The 21,387-nt window shown below is 46.5% G+C and overlaps 1 protein-coding gene across 1 annotated transcript; it reads left to right on the forward strand.

Annotated features, from left to right (window-relative positions):
* Nucleotides 1–163: 163 nt before the first annotated feature.
* LOC136491794 (ethylene-responsive transcription factor ABR1-like) lies at nucleotides 164–21,125 on the forward strand. Its single transcript, XM_066488031.1, has 3 exons — nucleotides 164–506; nucleotides 18,779–19,441; nucleotides 19,967–21,125. The coding sequence occupies exons 1-3, from the start codon at nucleotides 164–166 to the stop codon at nucleotides 20,692–20,694; spliced, it is 1,734 nt and encodes a 577-aa protein (XP_066344128.1). The 3' UTR covers nucleotides 20,695–21,125.
* Nucleotides 21,126–21,387: the final 262 nt, after the last annotated feature.

A 21,387-nucleotide genomic window follows, 5' to 3' on the forward strand; every position in this document is an offset into this window, starting at 1 on the left:
AGAAGCTATCCAAGCTCCTCCATAGCTACATCCGACACTTTTCTGAGATGAGGAATTCTATTCCAAACATCACGGAAGCTGAGGTCATCACCTGCCTTCATCTGAGGACTCCATCACCACTGAGCTTCGCTCCAAGTTCAACCACAACACTAGGATCGGCGATATGATCACAACCGCCAACCAGTATGCCAACGCTAAGGAAGCCAAGGTGTGCTTCAATGAGGATGCAGGCAATCATCGCCCAACACGCCACTACGATGACCGCCCCAACGACCGCCGCCACAATGACCACTGCCACGATGACCATAGTTACCATCGAGACGGTGACCATGAACGGCCAGAAAGACCCAAGACTGGTCAAAATCGCCACCGCCAGCCAGACCACATCGTCGCTGCTGTCAATGAACCTCGTGCCAAGCGTAACTATGATGAGCGGTACAAGAAGATCCTCGATGGCCCATGCCCTCTCCATAAGAATGCCAAGCACAAGATGAAGAACTGCCTCGGTTTGGCTAAGGAGTTCCAGGACAAAAAGCTAGATGACGACACCAACGACGGAGCTAGAGGTCGCCGACCACCTAGAGGCAATGACAATGCCTTCTAGGACCACGACAAGGTGGTCACCACAATCTTTGGGGGCCTCACCTCCACTGAGAGCAGAAGAGAACAAAAGCTCACCGCATAGCGAGTGCTTGCTAGTCACTATGAAGGACACCGCTGCCAACCCCAGCTATCGCCCATGGTCTGAGGTCCCCATCACCTTTAGTAGGGCTGACCAGTGGGTGGACATTCCCTACATAGGGCATTACCCCCTCGTCCTCGACGCAACCATCTAGAAGGTGCTTTTTAGAAAAGTGCTCATCGACGGTGGGAGCGCTCTGAATCTCCTCTTCACTAGAGCCCTAAAGGAGCTAGGCCTTGGATTAGTAGATCTCACACCCTCCAACTCCTCCTTTTGGGGTGTGGTACCTGGCAGGGCCTCCAAACCGCTTGGAGAGATCACCCTACCAGTATAGTTCAGCATGACAAGCAACTACCGCGTCGAGCACATCAACTTCTATGTCGCTGATTTCAACACCGCCTACCATGCCATACTTGGTCGGCCAGCTCTGGCCAAGTTCATGGTTGTACCACACTACACATATTTGGTGCTGAAGATGCCTTCACTTGCAAGAGTTCTGGCCCTATGGGCCAACCTTTCCATCACCTATGCCTACGAGACAAAGAGTCTCACCCTCACCGAAGCCACCAACCTCTCCATCCAGATAGCCAGTGTGGTCACCAAAGCTAAGACATTGCCCACCAATGACATGGAGATCCTAGAGCTAGAGCCTCCCCATGCTTCCACCAAGTCCAAGGAAATAAAGGAGATTAGCCTTGGCCTCGATGACCCCTCCAAGACCATGAAGATTGGGGCTCACCTTGACCCCAAATAGGAAAGCGTGCTCGTCTCCTTCCTATGTGCCAACGCTGAATGTGTTTGCTTGGAAACCTACAGACATGCTGGGGGTATCATGGGAGAAGATCGAGCACTCCTTGAATGTCTTGCCGACCGCCAAATCGATCAAGCAGAAACTCCGCCAATTCGTGCCAGATAAGAAGGAACCTATTAGGGTAGAAATAAAATGGCTTTAGCTACCAGATTTATAAAAGAAGTGTATCATCTTGAGTGGTTAGCAAACCCTATTCTCGTTCAAAAAAAAGAATAAAGAATGAAGAATGTGTGTTGATTACACTGATCTTAACAAACACTACCCTAAAGACCTCTTTGGTTTGCCTTAGATAAACGAGGTTGTAGACTCCATCGTTGACTGTGAACTGCTCTCCTTCCTTGACTGTTACTCTGGTTATCACCAGATCTCCCTCAAGGAAGAAGACCAGATCAAGACGTCATTCATCATGGCCTTTGGTGCGTACTGCTACACCACCATGTCCTTTGGACTCAAGAACGCCGGGGCGACTTATCAAAGGGCTATTCAGCTATGCCTCGATCAATAGATCGGCCACAATATCGAAGCTTACATCGATGATGTGGTTGTCAAGTTAAAGACTGCCGATGATCTTATTCGCTGACCTCGAAGAAATGTTCGCCAACCTTAAAAGGTACCGATGGAAGCTGAACCCTTCAAAGTGCATCTTTGGAGTTCCATCCGGTATACTCCTGGGCTACATTGTAAGCGCATGAGGCATTGAGCCCAATCCTGACAAGGTCTCCGCCATCACCAACATGAAACGGCCAACATGCGTCAAGGATATATAGAAGCTTACATGCTATATGGTTGCTTTAAGCCACTTCATATCGCGCCTCGGTGAAAAAGGGCTACCGTTCTTCAAACTCCTCAAGGCCTTCGAGCGCTTTTCCTTGTCAAAAGAGGTAGACATAGCTTTCGAGTAGCTTAAGTTGTTCCTAACAAAGCCTCTGATCATGACGGCGCCATGGCCAGATGAAACTCTCCTAATCTATATCGCCACTACTTCTCGCGTCGTCAGCACAACAATTGTGGTCAAATGTGAGGAGGCTAGGCACGCCTATAAGGTGCACGTCTGGTATATTTCATCAACTAGGTTCTTAACGAGCCCAAGACTTGTTATCCTTAGGTCCAGAAGCTGATATACGCCATTCTGATTACGTCACGCAAGCTCCACCACTACTTAGAGTATTACAAGATCGTCGTGGTCACCGAGTTCGCTCTGGGGGACATCCTCCACAACAAAGAGGCCAATAGCCATATCATTAAGTGGGCTATCAAGCTTGGCACTTACTCCATTGAATTCAGAAGCAGGCCTACCATCAAGTCTCAGGTGCTTGCTGATTTTGTCACTAAGTGGACCAAGATCTAAGAGCCCATCACCACCACCTACCCCAAGCACTGGGTGATGTACTTCAACGGTGCCCTTAACATCAACGGTGCTGGTGTGGGCATTCTGTTCATTACGTTGACCAAGGATAAGCTCTGATACGTTCTCCGGATACACTTTCTGGCCTCCAACAACGCCGCCGAATATGAAGCATGTCTCCACGAACTCCGTGTAGACATTGAGCTCGGCGTTAAACACCTCATGGTATATGGGGACTCCGCTCTAGTCATCAACCAGCTTAACAAAGACTAGTCTTGCTCCAGCAAGAAGATGGATGCATATTTCACCAAAATCAGGAAGCTTAAAGGAAAGTTCTACGGTATCGAGTACCACCACATGGTACGCGATCAAAATCAGCTCGCCGATCACCTATCCAAGTTAGGCTCCTCTTGCACTGCGATTTTGCCAGGGGTCTTCATTCAAGATCTTTTGGTGTCATTCATTAAGGAAGATAAGGAAATTTAGGAAGTTCCTCCCGCCGAGCAGTTGGTACTTATGGTACTTTCGCCGGCTACCGATTGGAGGGAACAGTTCATCAAGTACCTCTCCATCGCCGAAGTACCCACTGATAAGACTGAAACTAAACGCCTAATTCATTGAAGCAAGCATTACGTGCTAGTGGACGACAACTTGATGAGGAAAAGTGCCAAGGAAGGAATACTGCAAAAATGCATCACCCAAGAAAACAGAGTGAAGCTATTTCTCAAAATTCACACTAGTTCCTACAGGCAACCATGTGGCCTTGAGAACACTAGTTGGCAAGGCTTTTTGAGCTAGTTTCTACTGGCCCACAGCCATCTCCGATGTAGAAGACCTCGTCCGATGTTGTGAAGGATGCCAATTTTCCGCCAAGCAAATACACGTGCTGGCATAAGAGCTGCAGACCATCCCAGCTTCCTGGCCCTTCACATGCTGGGGACTAGATATGATTGGGCCTTTCAAGCTAGCGCCAGGTGGTTTTTGGTACATATACATCACCATTAACAAGTTCTCCAAGTGGATCGAGTATAAACTGCTCGTCTCGGCTACTGCAAAGAAAGCAGTCGAGCTAATCGAAGACATCATCCACAGATTCAGCCTCTCGAACAGCATCATCACCGACCTCAGAACTACATTTACCGGCCATCACTTTTGGGACTTCTACGAAGACTAGTGCATTTCTATCAAGTACGTCTCCGTTGCCCATCCTAGAGCCAATGGCTAGGTCGAACGGGTGAACGGCATGATCCTTGATGCTCTCAAAAAGAGGCTATATTAGAAAGAAGAAAAGCATCCGAGCAAATGGCTCAAGGAGCTACCAGCTATAGTCTAGGGACTGTGCACTCAAGCCAGTCATAGCACCAGTGTGTCTCCATATTTCTTGGTCTATGACTCAGAAGCCATACTACTAGCGGATATTGCCTTCCGAGCACCTAGGGTGGAAAATTATGATGAAGAGCAAGCCACAATTGTTCGGACAGAGGACATCAACAGGGCCGAGGAAGAATGCCTAATCACTTGCGTCTGCATAGCCAAATATCTAGAAGGCTTGCGGAGGTACTACAACCGCAACATCAAAGGTCGTTCATTTGTTGTCGGCGATTTCGTTCTCCGCAGAAAACAAAAAATCGAAGGGATGCACAAGCTCTCCTCCCCCTGGGAAGGGCCTTATGTCATCAAAGAGGTTACCCGACCAGGGTCTTATCTCCTATGTGACTTAGACTGGAATCGATGTCCCCAACTCATGGCACATCGAGCACCTCATAGGTTTCTATCCTTAAAATACCCCAGATATGTACTCTCCACTTTATGATGAATAAAGTTTTGGTCTCCATAACTTGTCTCCACCTTTTCTCCATTGTGGTTTAATCTCCGCTTATGATCGCCGAGCTCTATGCTACTCCATAACGAACTCCAATACGAAAATTGCCATAATAGCGCCGAACATGTTTTCTCCAAGTCATCGAATATGTTTTCTCCAAATCGCCGAACACTTTTTCTACAAATCGTCGAACATGTTTTCTCCAAATCACCAACGTATTTCACCAAACATGTTTCTCCAAATCGCTGAATATTTTGCTTCAAAACTACAAGATATTTCGCCGATCAGCGAGCAGCATATGTTCTTTTCTGTTCTCTTCGGAGAAGACCCAGTCTCCGATCTCTCCCTACACGTGCCACGGGCTCCGCGCTCTACGTTATGGGTGGTCGGCTATGGTTCATTGGTTATGCCCGTTCCTCCTACACGTCCACAGGGCTCCATGCTCGATGTTATGGACTATGGGCTAGCCAAGGCCAAGAGCTCAGCACAGAACTAATTGCTCGGACGCCACTTATATTACGTATATCTCCAAGTTATTTCAACAACCGCCAAGGAGCACACATTTCATTCTATTCTCTATGGAGAAGACCCAGTCTCTAATCTCTCCCTACACATGCCACGGGCTCCGCACTCTACGTTATGGGAGGTCGGCTGTGGTTCCTTGGTCACACTTGTTCCTCCTACACGTGCACGGGCTCCGCGCTCGATGTTATAGACTATGGGCTAGCCGAGGCCCTAGGGGTCAGCAGCGAACCAACTGCTTGGACGCTACTTATACTACATATAATTTCGTTATGGTTAAAACTACGAAGATTTTTTCGCCGAAATACAAGCAAACTGCATACACATCCACCTTATAACATTTATCACATACATAAGTGTTTTTTGTGCTTTTGCGTGTTCTAACTACACTGTCTAGATATTACAAATGATAATCTCTGAGTAGATCACTGAGCTTCGCCATCGCCGCTCGTCTCACCAAACAAGTCGATGTCGCTGGCCAGCTTTTTCGCCGCATCCTCCACCTCATCCTCCAGCTGCTGGGTCTCTGCCTCGCTCAGCCCTTCGGTGAATCCGGCCCCTATCGCCTGAAGGTCAATGGATTGATAGTGGGACCGAACCACCGCAAGGGCATGAGTAATGCTAGTAACACGCCATCTTGCACCTTTCGATGACGATGTCTAGGCACGGTAGGCCTACCATCGAGTTGAGGAGCCACCTCTAGGTCGACGCAGTCGAGCACTAGTTTGACTCCAGCAACTATGGAATCAAACTTGTCTCTCTAGGTTTGGGTGTCCTGCTCCAGCACATCAAACTGTGCCTTAACCCTCCGACAGTAGTCTACAAGCTTTATAAAGTTCCATCAAGCAGGGAAACTACTTTAGCATTAACTCCGACTAGGGAGTACTCATCGTTCAACTCCTCGGCCAGTTTGTCTGCTTGCCCTGTCTTCTTCGCCTTCTCCTCTCAGAGTTGTTCGAGGACCTGGCACTAGCTAGCCGAGCTCCATGTTTTGCTCTACAAGCACAATAGTCATCGCCAAAAATATGGTTGTTTAGCAATACAAAGCACATTCACCGATATACCATACCTACTTTTTGCTTGGATACACTTCTGAGCTGCTTGGATTTTTGTTCCAGTTGTGTGGAGGCACTCGCTAGCTCTTTAGACTTGCACCGTAGCTGCTCAGACGTAGCCACCAGCTGCTTGGATAGGACCCCCTTCTGGTGTTCCAGGTCCCGCGCGTTGGACTTAGCAAGGTCTTGCTTGCGCTGGGCCCTCTGGATGTTTCTCTCCATCAGGTTCATCGCCTCTCTTAGTTTTTCGTTCTCATCAGGTGAGGGGTTCCATCCTCTTTTTCAGCTGGTGCCACTGCTCGGTAGTCTGAGTTATCACCTTGCAAATGCACAACTATAATGATGAACTCCAATCTCCAATGTCAAAGATGAGCATTTCAGATGCAGTACTTGACCTCGATTTGTTTCATCACTCTGACAAGGGCAGTCTTCAATCTCCTCATCTCCCTGGTGGTGTCTTCCTCCTCGATAACCACCACCTCCTCGCCGCGCTTGTGGAGGATTTGGATAGATTGGGGTCGAGGTTTAGCAGCTCTCGATCTCTTCCACCTTGTCCTCTTCCGCCATAGCTCGAGGCACCATCGGGGGGCTTCGTGGTCGGACAGCGGGTCTGACCATGCCCTACGATGCCTCAGGAAGCACCATTTGACCCTTAGGCACCACCGGTTTCACCTCCCCAGACTCTGGTGCATCGCCAGCAACTCTAGCCTCTGTTCCTAAAGACTCGGCGATTCCTGCTGTTGCCTCGGGCATTGCTGCCAGATCCATCCGTTGTCAACGCCGCTCATTCAGTCGTCGCCAAGATCACCAACAGTCGCGGTTGACTCCTCCTCTGACCGCTGAGCTCTCAAGGACTCTAGGACGGGAGCCGCCGGCGTTGCCTCCACCATGGGATCAACCCTTAGCAGTTTTGGCAGTCTGGACTGGTGGGGTCAGACCCTCTGCATGCTTCGCACTACATCAGATCAGTTCAGTCAAGCGCCAAAAAAGCTAAGAAATGACAACAAAGTAATTCCAAGGCAAGGATACTTACGGTTTGGTCTGCCGATATAATTTCTTGAACCAGTGATGTCTACCCAAGCACCTAGGCGTGGCCATGGGGTCGACTTCCGTGCTTTGGGGTGGAGGTCCCATCTCCTCCATTGTCGACCTCTACTCCACCTACCACTCTGGGAATCCCTCCGCCTGCTGCTTGGGGACTCCCCTCGCCTGCTGCTCGGGGGCCTCCAGTTGCCTGCTACATAGGGACTCGCCTAGCCTACTGCTCGGGGACTTTTTCACCTTTCTTCGCTTGTTCCTCTACGTGCATGCTGCATGGAGGCAATTCAGTGTTCAACGAAGGAGCCACCAAAGTTTCATCATCATCTAACCACTCGAACACCATGGTCCTTTGCGTTCAAGTGGTCTGGTCACCACCAAGCGAGATGTCGCCCGGTTTTAGGGGACCGGCCGCCGTCATCTTCCTCTTCTTCTAGGCTGGCTCATCTACCGCTACCCTCTTCCCCTAGATTTTCTCCAGCACCGGGGATGGACTCTCTAACAAGGTGCGACTACTCCCTCTTTAGGCTACAGCGGTGGTCGAGCATCTACCCCCTTTAGCCAATCGCTCCTTGGCATGCCTAAGAAGTACACTACTCTTTCCTATGAATTGATCTTTGCATTAGTGAATCAGTTCACTGCTCGGCTACAATCATGGATAAAAGCAGCATGAGCAAAAGAATTGGGATGGTTTCCTAAGGAGGCAGATTTAAATAGTTGAAGGCTTTTGTTTGCCTTGACATGCTGAATGAGGCATTGGGAGCGAATAGCTCTATGGCCCGCTCTAGCACATCTTTCCTCGTTAGTCGCTCTAGCCTCTCCTGGGTCTTGTCGTCATCACCCTTGAAGTCAAAGCCTAGGTGGGCCCTCTCTTTGTAGGGCTAGATGCGGCGCACTATGAAGCTTGCCGCCACTAGTTTGCCGTTAATCTCCATGCCTTTAATCAAGTCAAGGAGCTCCCTCACCTGCTTCATGTCAGTGCTATTTGGTTTCTTTGACCAGCTCTTTTGGCTCTCCAGATGTGGTGGACGTCGCAGTGGCTTATAGGGTGGCTCTGCTTCATGTAGAACCACCTAGAGTTCCACCCTTTCAGAGAAGTGTTCAGCGGTATGTTAATGTACTCGCTGGCCATCCCATCCTGGAGTTGCAGATATACACCACCGACCACCTTGGAACCACCGTCACCTTTCTTCTTCAACCAGAATAGATGTTTAAAGAGGTTGAAGTGCGGCAAAACCCCTAGATACGTCTCACAAAAATGGATAAAGACCGAGATGTGTAGTATGGTGTTCGGATGAAGATTGCACAGACTAATCATCTTGAACTCCTATAGATCCCATAGGAAAGGATGAATAGGGAACCCCAACCCATGCCAGAAATAATCCTCAAAGACTACAGCTTCATTAGTGTTAGGCATCGGGAAGGGCTCACCGCTGGCTAGCCGCCATCCAGCGGTGACGCAGTCTAGAAGAATGTTCGCCGCCACCATCCTGTTGAGCTCTGCCTTCCCCATCTTTGACGGCACCCATTCCTCATCGCGGCTAGCTCCAGTGGCCGCCTTCTTCGGTTTCATAGCTCCCTTCATCAGCACCATTTCTCAGATCTGTTTTGAGATTGGTGGTGGAAGAAAATGTGGATGCTAATCTAGAAATGCGAGGGCTGAGGATGAAGATGAAATGGCAAAGTGGCAAAGGTGGGAACGCAAGATGTGGTGGCGTGGTTATAAAGCACTTTCCCCACCCTTTCGCATTTGAGGGTTTTGGGAAATTGTTCCCACGATCTACGCCTCTACGAAATCTTTGATGTGGCTTAATGGGCCGTAACCTAGGCTTTCACGCAACTGCAGCCCATGTCGCTCATTTATCATTGCAGTTGGTTATCACTTGCCGAATAATCGCTGACTTCTCCGCCATTTATTGAGGCTTGGTAACAGTTACTGTACAACCATTACTCTAGTTTTTTTTCTCCATGGTTGGATTTTTCAGATATCTTCGCATGCGGCTCGGGGATTGGGTGCCTACTCAACTGGTCTCTTATAATTTTTCTGTTTCTGACCCTAGCACCACATGACTGCATCACCTACTGTCAAGCTCGGGGACTAAGTCGACACACTTCACCTTGCGGTGAATGTGCTCTTTCTCATTCTGGGGCTACATCTAGGGACTGGCTACCTGCTCGGCTAGTCTTTTTCTATTTTTCTACTTTGGACCTTGGCACCACATGACTGCATCATCTACTGTTAGGCTCGGGGACTAAGTGGGCACACTTCACCTCACGGTAAATGTGCTTGCTTTATTCTAGAAGACTCTGTGCCTCTTGAAGCTAAAGAAGACTATCTCCTTTTCTCATGGTAGGACTCCAAGTGGGCACACTTGGTCCACTATGAAGAAATTTTTTATTCTAAACTTGAGCTCCTTACACCCTTATGGCAAGCCGTGCTTGGGTTATGCTGCTCGGCTATGGTTCACGTTGCTCGGTGACAGTACACGCTGCTCGGTAACTGCTCACAATTTCTCGGCAACTCATCACGGTGGTCGGACCATGAGTTTGACTGCTTGGACAAGCTCAAGATGGTGTTGCACAATGGGTACAAGGTGCTCGGGGACTAGCTATAGGGGGTATGACCCCGGATACCCACAGCAGACCTCATGGGCTATGCCCCCAGGGGCGGCCTGGCCCACAAGACGAAGCCTTGTGGGGCACGACTCTGCTCGGCGCCTCTCGCAAGACATCTAGAAGATATCCTAAAGATACTATGAGATCTGCTAGGATATGTATGATCCCAAGATTCCTGTAATCAGTTATTACTTTTCGGTTATCTCTCAGATCTAACCAACTTGTAACCCTGCTCCCTGGACTATATAAGGTGGGCAGGGACCCCCTCCAACCTCACGCCTTACCATACGATAGCTAATACAAACCAACAGACCACAGAAGTAGGGTATTATGTCATACTAACGGCCTAAACCTATCTAACTCATGTGTCTCTATTGCTTTCTTGTTCTTGATCTCACACTCCTCTACCGATCAGTCTACCTTCATGGGATACCCCTTGGAGGACTGCCGATGATATTTTGTCGACACTATGCCAAACATGTGGTATATCATTTTGTAGCATACAATAGTAACCATAGCTGGTGTAGTAATTCTATGTTCATCATAACCATCATTCCATAATACAGTTACTACGATGTTGGGGCTAGCCAAATTTCTCACTGTCCGGGAGAGACGGCAATTCAAATAGATTTCAATCAACTAGGAATTTATTCCTAACACAAACCCAGGCATACCAGATCAACGGTCACCTTTGGTACAACTTAGGTCCACATTGCGTGGGTTCGCCTAGCACCGCAAAATTAGGGACAACCAGCTACTAGGACGTTCAGGTCCGACCTTCCCTTGGGCTCACATTTGGCTCCTCGCACATCCTTACTACCATCTAGAGTGCTCACTCTAATAGAACGGGGCCTAGCCTAAGTGGAGCTACTTGGCTTCACGGTCAAAATGAGTTATTCGGCCAGCTAAGTGAGAGGCATGCGTTCAATCTCGATAAAAGTGCCAACAACGGTACGATCCCTAATCAGCACAGACGAATTCACATGTGTCAACCTACACATAGACTCTACCTGGCATCTATTTATATTTTCCCATGGTTCTTTTCCACGATAGCAAATATAGCCAACCGTGCTCCAGTATCCACCTATATCTCGCAGGTGAAAGGAAATCACTCGACTTCTACTGGTCTAAGCATTGCTAAGCATATATTCGATCCTAGACCTACACAGAGTTTAAGGTATATGTATCTGGACAAGGTAGTTCTATATATCAAGTGTTTCCAATCAACTCTTATAACCTAATGCATCAAACATAAAAGACTCAAGTGATATTTTGTAAAGCATAGGAGGCTTAAAATGCTCCGGGGCTTGCCTTTGAGGAAAGAGGTTGGTATGTGATTCGGGCACTCAGGGAGGTCCTCAAGAGTTTGCTCCTCTCCTTCTGGAGCTATGGCCTAAGGTGTCCTCCTGTTGTTCCTCCTCTTGTTCTTCGTTGAACTCCAAAAGAGTTATCCCCTTGGACGATCCTATATGCATGAGTAGGAAATAAGATATCATGGATGCATATATAATGATATGTGTAATATGATATGATGTGATGAATGCATCCACATAAGTGTTCTTGGCAGCATTGTGTTAAGGTGATAACAAGTTATATTTTCTTTTATTGAATAGGTGCATATCTCTTCTCTAGTAACTTAAACAAATACTTATGTAACTCATTTTTGGACTATAAGATAGCAGCCACTTGTTTTGATCATAACTAGAGTTATACACATCTAAATAATATGGTTGAGGACTTTCTACAAAGCTTATGAAATTTCCTATAACTTTCTTTTAATCATCTTAAGGTGATTCAGTAGTTATCTAGGTCAAACAAATCAATCTTTTAGATCTATCTAGAGAGCAAGCCTTTTAGATTGCATAATTCTAATAGCCAAAATTCTTAAACCATAAGACCTATGACTATAAAAGTTTAACACAAGGTAGATAAGTAAGTTATTTACAACTTTATTATTAACAAGTTTTATAGAAAATAGAACTATCATCATGAAATTATCATCACAATAGAAACTATACATGCAGCCATCTAGTTGAATTATAAAGCAATAATTAACTAGTTGCATACAACCAATTACTTCTAATCCTAACTAATAACATCAACAAATTATATGCATCACAAGCACCATAGAAAACATCATGGTTAAACATAACTAATTTATTTATATTCATTTATCAATTTCCTGATATAATAAGGTGATTTAAAGGATAAATATTTTCTAGTGCTTAATAAATTCTAAGAAAATTACAGTAGCCTAAAAATGACCCGAATAGTCTACTGTACGAATTTCATGCCATTTGGATAAGTATAGCTACCTCTACAAAAATAACAATTTACATATGCTTATTTTAGCAAAAATAGTTTAGAATAGTGAACAATGTCAAGCAACAGATTCAATATTTTTCTTACTTTCCTCCTAGCATGAGAATACTATGTAAAAAATTGTATGATCATGTGTTATGTATTTTTACCCCAATTAATTTCACTAGAATCTAGCAATAAATTAAGATTAAATAGGAAGACCATTTTACAATTATGTTTACTGTAGGTTTAATATTTTTTCTAGTTATAGCATGTCAACACATGGTCAGCAAAATTGGAATCATAATTTTATCACTTCCCTAGCTCAAGTTATGCAATTTACAAGATAGAAACTATTTTAAAAGCACTTATCTTGCTCAATTTAATTCTCCTCAAACAATACCCTAAATAGTAGATTTCATATTTTTATCAAATACCACACTTCAAGATGAATCTAACAAAATTTGGTTCACCTCATTTGGATACTCCTAGCTCAAGATATGAATTTTTAAAGATTGTAACTAAATCTGTGAAAAAAATAATAAAGAAAATGAAATTTCAAATCGGGCGCTACAGCTAGGTGCACCCGGTGTATACACCCCGCTGCGACTGACGACTGGGCCCCATGGTTCAACTAACCCCACATGACAGAGAGATAGAGACAGGATCTAGCTTTGACCAGCGAGAACTCACTGACGGTGAGGTCACCGGCGACGAGGTCAGCACTGACATGTTCCCCATCCTATTCTGCTCCTATAGGTACCCTCGGTTTGCTCGGAGGATCATCGAAGCTAGCTCACCGACGAGCATGGCGACTCGACGGTGGTGCACTACGGTGAGCCTGTCATTTCCGGCGACGGTGAGCCAAGGCGAGCACTGCTACGGCATCTACAAACCCTAGTGAAGCTCTATGGCGTGGATTAGGTCAGGGTAGAGCGGTGGTAGCACGGCGGCACGAGCGCAATGCCAGCATGGTGGTGTTTCACTCCGATGATGCTGGTATTGGCCTTAGGCTCTTGCCTCGAGCTAGACCTAGCTCTATGTCGCCACCTGTCACGACCGAGCCCTAGCGTCATCGTTGACGACCGCCACATCAGATCTACTACCCCTTTGTCGACGCCGACCGCACCACTTCCACGACCAGGATGACAAGAGGGCGATGCCAATAATGCAACGTAGCCAGGAATAGGAAGAGGTACCCAAATTCATTTGAGGCCTTGTTTGGATGCATGTGGATCAAGGTGAATACATGCGCATCCAAACAAGGCCTTATGATGCGTGTTGTATTCTAGTGGTTGAACCTAGGACATGTAGATATATAGTGACGAGATTACATGTTTCTTAGTTGATTGTAGTTCACATGTGCTTTATTTGAGTAATAGCTTCCGCATAAGCTATAGTTCACATGTGCTTTATTCAAGTAATGGCTTCCATATAAGCTATAGTTTAGGTGCCTAATTTGCACGCTCCTACTCTATTTTGTTGACATTCGGTACAAGGTTAACTCAATAAATACCTTTTGTAATCTATATGTTGATATCTAGAATATCTCCCTAAAGCAGGGGAGTGTGTTCAGGGATATGGTGATATAGATACAGATTTAGAAAAGCGAGTACCCCTTGCAATTTATGTGCTTGTTCTATCTTGTAATGTTGGGATGGGGGTTGGTTTAGGTAGCGATGCAATTCAATTCTTTGTTGTGTGGATAGCAATGCAATTTTTACATGCTTGCCACTTAAGTTTGTTTCTCCAATTTTAGGCTATAGGTTGAACAAGCCATAGAGAAGTCCCTACCAGTAGGACAAAAGGTAGCACCGGTATGGGTCCTAGGGATGGCAGTCCAAGAGAGTAAAGCCAACTAGTCCAACAAAGTTGTAGCATCTTGTAGTTCCAACTAGGTCCAAAAGTCAGCACGCACAAGGCAAACAAAGCCCTCTAAGGGACTGGTCACGTGAAGATGACCTTAGCCATGTCGAAGAGGAGACTTCACCTCCCCACCCACAGAATGACAAAACTTGCGAAGGTTGGTACTACCTTAGACATGCTTATAAATCAAGTCACACTATTTGATATACATGTTACTTTTTTAACAATATGAATGTATGGAAACTATGTAGTACCATTGTAGAGAAGAGCGAGGAAGTTGAGGCAAGCAACTAAGGGGGTTGGGCTTCACAAAACCACCCAATCAATGTGAACAAGAATGCTCATCTTGGTTGTCAAGGGGAATAGATGGCCACATAATCCATTGCAAACTGCCAAGTTTACCTCAGAGATAGGTATAGTAGTCAGGTCTCGAGTACCAATTTTCTCACACTGAAAACATTACAGGCGAGGGATCAAACATCTCAATGGATTTGTGGCCAAGCTATCTGTAAGTATGTATATCCTCTATTGACATTCAACTCTGCCTTGAGCAACTTAGTAATGGATTTAATTTGTAGTCACACTTCTGCAATTGAGGCTGGCCATTGATGACAATGATGAAGCAACAAAAGAAGCATGCACGAGTGTATTCTAGTATGTTATACGGTAGACACGGTACAGGTTCAAGCGATCCTACTTCAATGGCGTCCCCGCTGATCAAATCAGAAAGACCTCTCATGTGTCTTGCATGAATGATGCACAGTGGTGTGCACTAGTCCACAAGTGGTTAAGTTCTAAGAAAAAGGGTGTGTGTGTGTGAACTCATTTATTTCTTGCCTAGTCTTTATGTGGTCTACTTGTGCTATAGTCTAACACAATTGTGGTTATAGGCAGTCTCAGAGCAGAACAAGCGAAATCGTGCAAAAGTCAAGTACCACCAGGTTACAGGATCTCGCTCCTATGTTGCCTACCTGCAAGCATATGTAAGTGATGGTTGTGTTACTCTTTTTATATCAAATACAGAATGCCTTTTGTACCAACAGAAATGCATGTGCAATTTTAACATAAGGACAAAAACAGGAAAGACGCATGACACGATCAAGAAGTGCTCGTTGAAGAACATGATCGACCTCATGAAGATGTTGATGCAGTGGGAATCTTCAACAACTTCCATACTAGTAGCAACATGGGACTGATCGATGCTGCAAGAGAAGCAGTGGTAAGTACCTTCATTTGCTTTCCTTGAAATCTGTTGAAGCCATTAGCATAAAAGAAGGAAAAGTAGAAGGAGCCTAAAGTGGCACCATTCTTTTAAAGTTATAATATTACAACAGTTAATATATTACCTATGCATTGTGCTTATGAATCTCTGTTGGCAGTAGGCTGAGGAAGACCTGTGCATTACTTGTAATGAAATAATCTCTTGGTTTTGCAATTTAAATCCTCTTCCTAAGGTTTACTCGGTTTTCGCAGGAAGCTATGAAAACTATACGAGTAGAACATGTTGCTGATGTTGTTTCCAAGGTCCTCTCCTAGGCCAGCTGCAGCACCTTTTCTTTGAAGAATGCTGGTATCAGGACAAGCTGCTCTAGACTTCGGGAATGGCTTGCTGCTCAACAGGAAAGTTCAGCTGTCCTTGCCGAACAAGTGGATCAAGTGAAGAGGAAGGCAGAAAACACTGATAGGGAGTTTGAGCAGTTCAAGAAATAGCAACAGGAGGAGTACAATAAGCTCCATGAGCATATCATGCTCTTAAGCACTAGTAACTCTCAGTCTTGTTGATGTAGTGAACATGTAGTTTGTTTGATGTTTTGATGTGAATTTTTGGCGGCTTGATATGTGAACTCTATCAGTGGTTTGCTGCTGAGCTGAACTGTTGTCATTTGATTCAGGTTCAATATAATTATGCATGTAGTCATGTTGTGTAGCAGTGTAGATCTGAAATTATTTTTTCTGATGTAATGATTGGTGTGCACGTGGTTGATCCGGCACATGCACGTTGTTGAATAAGAATCTAACACGTGAACGAACCAGTGAATGACACGTGTAAGAGCCAGGATAAGACATGTGGACCAATACAAACCAAATACATGGTACAAATCTGTCCTGCCACATGGTCAAATCAGAAAAAGAAATGTGGGTAGCTCAGGGCGCAACACGTGGCCTAATAAAATACTAAGACGCGGACGTACAACATCGAGACACGTGGTCGAGTAAAAGAAAGATACACGGGGTATTGTGGTCACGCCACGTGGACCAATAAAAATACGACACATGGTCTAACAAATAAGTGACACGTGACCCAACCGCAACATGACACGTGTGCCAATAGAAAACTGCCATGTGGAACAACAGGAGCCCAACACGTGGTCCAATAAGAACCTGAAACGTGTAAGAACTAGAGATGACCACGTTGTGCAATAAGAAGGTGACACATACCTGAACCATCTCCAATGCAACCAGCTATAGCATGTATACGTGGAAAGTATCTCCAATTGAAGCACCCGTCAGCATGGCTGCCCCCTGCCACGTATGCCAAAACACTTCTATGGATCAATCCACTTCTATGACAAATTTCTAGATTCGTCATAGAAGTTCAAGTATGACGTGACTTCTATGACGAATCGTTTTTCGTCATAAATTCGTATAAAACTGAAATTATGACGAATTTGGCTCCTTCAGTGACGAAAGTTGTTCGTCATAGAAGTGGATATTTCTAGTAGTGACACCACTATGTGGACCAATTGTCATTCCATTACCAAAACCCAAACCTTCCCTGGATCAATTGTCATTCCATTACCAAAACCCAAACCTTCCCGGGGACATAAGGAACCGACACCATGGGATGCACCCCGCATCTGGAAGTTTCCTAGGAGCATGTCTTGGTAGAGATCCAACCTGAACTTGGGGTTGCATTTCAGCAACCGACACCATGGGATGCACCCCGCATCTGGAAGTTTGCCCTTCTTGATTGATCATTCACTTAGTGCTTTTAAGCTTCCACAACTGCGTTTGTTCATGTAACCTTTATGTTTTCATATTAACATAGGCTAGTCGGTAGGATTGGTTTTTATGTTACGAAACTCTTTATGGGTTTGGATTGGTAGAGATCACTAGAAAAATGTAGGTCCACATCTTGCTAGACTAGATTATATTGTTGTTTTTCTAGGATAAATCGAGTAAAGCTGGGAAACCCAATTCACCCTTTACCTCTTAGGCCTCGGGCTCTAGGACTCAAGGTTTCTTTCAGTTATCCTAACCACTGGTCCGTCCAGTTTTTACTGTCTTCTAAGTGTTTGCTTGTTTTGACTTAGTTTCTTCTGCTTATTTCGCATTACTTGTTTTATTTTGTCCCAGGATCTAACTGAACATGTCTAACACATCACACATGTTAATCGATCATATTGATCATGTATATCATTTCAATCAACAAAGGCACAACATACATGGAATAGGGGCCATGTTTGCTATGTCTCACTGTCAATGCCTCTTGTGGCCGGTGGTGTCATTGCTGCTGTCGTGCCTCATTGCTACTACGTACCACTGTGTTAGAGTAACTTCAAGAGCCTGTTTATATTCCTTATTATTATTGATAGGAATAGAGGTTTGGTGGGAAAAAAGTACTCCAACAACTTTTTTAATTAAATCTACAAATATTAACATTCCCTATTTTGGATTTCTCGTAATCTAAAGATAAAGAGTGAGAGATTATTCATTTTTAGAGCATGTATAAAATATAAAGAAACTTTCGAAGGGTGAAATAATACCGAGAACCATTTTTATTTAAATGGCTCCAGATAACCACATGTTCATTTGTTGATTTCAGCTAAGTTTATTCAATCAGCCAACAATATTTTTCTCTCATAATAAACCAGCACCGACCAGCCAGAAACCGACCAGCGAAATAGCAACGAGCACGGACGGCAAACATGCTACTACTACTCGCGAGGTGAATATTTTTTTTGAGAAAAAAATCTACTTAACCCCCACCTTTCATACTTGGTCTACTTCACCCCCAACTATGAAACCGTCTGTTTTACCCCCTGAACTTTCTAAAACCGTCTATTTTACCCCGGGCGGTTTTTGACATCGGTTTTGCTACAGTAACATCATGTTGCTACAGTAACATCAGATTAATTGGAAAATCCAATTTTGTTTGTAGCAAACCCACCGTTACTGTACCAAAACCGCTGTCAAAAACCGTCCAGGGGGTAAAATAGACGGTTTTAGAAAGTTCAGGAGGTAAAACAGACGGTTTCATAGTTGGGGGTGAAGTAGACTGAGTATGAAAGGTGGGGGTTAAGTAGACTTTTTCTTTTTCTTTTTTTACAACACACTCGCGAGGTGAATTTGGCCTGCCCCGAGGGGATGGAGGCGCCACTGTCTTGTCTTTTCCGTAAATAAAGCGATCCTCCTAGACAAAGCCCCAAGTTACAAGACAGCTTTTTCTTTTATCCTTTCAGAACTAAGTTCACAGGACCAAATATATATGTATATATAGGAACTAAGAAGTGCTAAAGGTTTTAGGCTCCATTCGCTACTTGATTGAAACTGGTTAAAAAATATTGTTCCAGCTAAATTGTTACGAGAAAAAAATATTATTCTAACTTAAAAAAATAAGTCGAACAAGCCCAATAAGGAGAAGCCGATATTTTCCGATATTTTCCTCATTCTCCTCTCACTAGTCACTCGCCAGCATAGTAGTAAATAAATAATAAAGATATAAAGAGAAGGCATTCTTCGCATCTCTTTTCTCTCTCCGCGTTCTTATCAGTAGCAAGCTCGGCACGTCATTGCACACTGCGACACCGAGCCGAGCGCGAGCCTCCGTCCGAGAAGTCCAAATCTTTAGCTCTCCCCGACGCATGCCCGGATCGATCGGTCCAGCTCTACCCACCGGAGAGGAGGAGGCAGATCGATCGGCAACTGACTAAGGTGGATCCACGGCGGAGGCATGGCAAGAGGCCCCTACCCGCCGACGAGGAGGAAGAGGAGGAGGAGCTGCCCCCGGGCCCGCCGCCGCCAAAGCACGAGCAGCTGGATCAGGAGCCGCATCACGTCGACGTCTCGCAGCTGCAAGCAGGAGCCACCTTTAGCGGCGGCAGCGGCGGAGGGCCGTCGTCGTCGTCCGTCGTCGTCGGTGCGGCAGCCGCCGGCCCGTCGCCGGAGGCGTACGCGCAGTACTACTACTCGGCGCGCGCCGACCACGACGCCTCCGCCGTGGCCTCCGCGCTAGCCCACGTCATCCGCGCCTCGCCCGACGCGCAGCTCCCGACGCAGCAGCAGGCGGCGGCCTTGTACGCCGCCGCCCCCGGCCATCATCCGCAAGCGGCTGCGCACCACCATCCGGGCGGCCACGTCGCCACCGCCGAGGAGGAGCAAGGTAAGCGCACGTAGCCATCCATCCGTCCTCTCATCGGTCGATGCAAGCAAGCTAGCATTTCTCCTTGTCCTGTGTGCGCGCGCGCTCGATTGCGACAGCATGGCACGCGCACGGCTTCCGTTCCGCTCGATTGCGCCGTTGGGAAGCTTCGCACCGTCCAAATCAGTGACACGTCCATCTCGATCCCTCCAGTAAATTACCAGCAGCTCTACGTACTTCTATTACTCCTTTCTAGTAGTAGCTAGTAATAATCCGTGGGTTAATTTCTCATTAACAATGAACTCTCGAGAAAGTACACGAACTGGCCAGGATCATGCAGCTAATAACTATGCTGAATTATCTTGCCAAGGAAGAGTATATATTTTATGCGTACGAATACGTTAGCTGTGACGCAACGTACTCTCACGACGACGATTTGATAAAACTTGTTTGTATGTGTCCAGGGCCAAGTAGTAGTTAATTGAGGATGGCCATGTGTTTTGTGATTGCGGATTAGTAAACAAAGCATGTTTTGTGTGCCCGCAGCAGGTCGGAGGCGGCACTACCGAGGGGTGAGGCAGCGGCCGTGGGGCAAGTGGGCGGCGGAGATCCGGGACCCCAAGAAGGCGGCGCGGGTGTGGCTGGGCACCTTCGAAACGGCGGAGGACGCCGCCATCGCCTACGACGAGGCGGCGCTGCGGTTCAAGGGCACCAAGGCCAAGCTCAACTTCCCGGAGCGCGTGCAGGGCCGAACCGACCTCGGCTTCCTCGTCACCCGCGGCATCCCGGACCGGCACCTGCAGCATCCATCGGCGGCGGTGACCCTGGCAGCAATGCCACCGCCGCCGCACCACCGGGGCCACCAGACCGTCTTGCCGTACCCTGACCTCACGCAATACGCGCAGCTGCTGCAGGGCGGCAGCCGGGGCGCCGGTGGTGACCACGCCGAGGCGGCTGCGGCAGCGGCGACGGTCCAGCAGGCGCAGCAGCAGCTCATGATGATGGGCGGCGGCCGGGGCGTCAACCTGCCCTTCTCGTTCTCGCCGTCGTCGTCCTCGTCGGCGGCGCAGATACTGGATTTCTCGACGCAGCAGCTCATCCGGCCCGGCGGCGGCCCGCCGTCGTCGCCGGCCGCGGCAATGTCGTCGTCGTCGGCCGCCTCTGCGGCGGCGCCGTCCACGCCGTCGTCCACGACCACAGTAGCGTCGTCGCCCAGCGGCAGTCATGCATGGCCGTACGGTGGGGAACACCACAGGAATAAAAAAGACGCGTGATCGGCCCAGCTGGATATGCATGCATGCAACTTGCAAGCTTGCAATGCGATGCGAAGCGAGAGGATCAGATCAAGTAGCTGTATGGAGGAATGGAATACGCATGCAATATGGCCGGGCGGGCGGGGTAAGTGGCAGCGACGATTTTTGGTGCAAACATTAGCATTTCTTGGCCCTTTAATTTCCACGTGGGTTTCTTTTTTTTCTGTCGAAATGATCTTCTTTTGTTCATTTCTTGGAGGATCTTCATCATCACTTGATTAGAGAACTAGCTAGCTAGCTGCTAGGAGGGGCTTGCTACCTTCTTCCTTTGTCTAATGGTCTGCTGGTCATATCTTTGATTTGTTCAAGTGTCAACTAATTAATTACCTGTGCGAACTAATTAATCCAAAGCAAGAGGAGAGGAATCTTATTGATGCAATATATATGGCATGCTTTTTCTGTCTCTCTCTAAATGATTGATTTATTCTTCCTTTGTCCATATATTGGTCGGAATATATTGCAAGCTCTCGTATGTTCTGTCTTGTATATTTCGGATTGTACAAAACGAACCACATCATCAATAGATGAACACTAGACGACTTAGCTATCTAGCTAGGAACATTGGTTTGAGACACGATATACCAATCGAAAATTATCTGATTTATTTAAGGGGAAAAGGGAATATTCCCAATTAGTAGTTACTTGTTATTAAAG

The sequence above is a fragment of the Miscanthus floridulus genome, chromosome 11 (assembly GCF_019320115.1).
Source record: "Miscanthus floridulus cultivar M001 chromosome 11, ASM1932011v1, whole genome shotgun sequence".
NCBI classification, from domain to species: Eukaryota; Viridiplantae; Streptophyta; class Magnoliopsida; order Poales; family Poaceae; genus Miscanthus; species Miscanthus floridulus.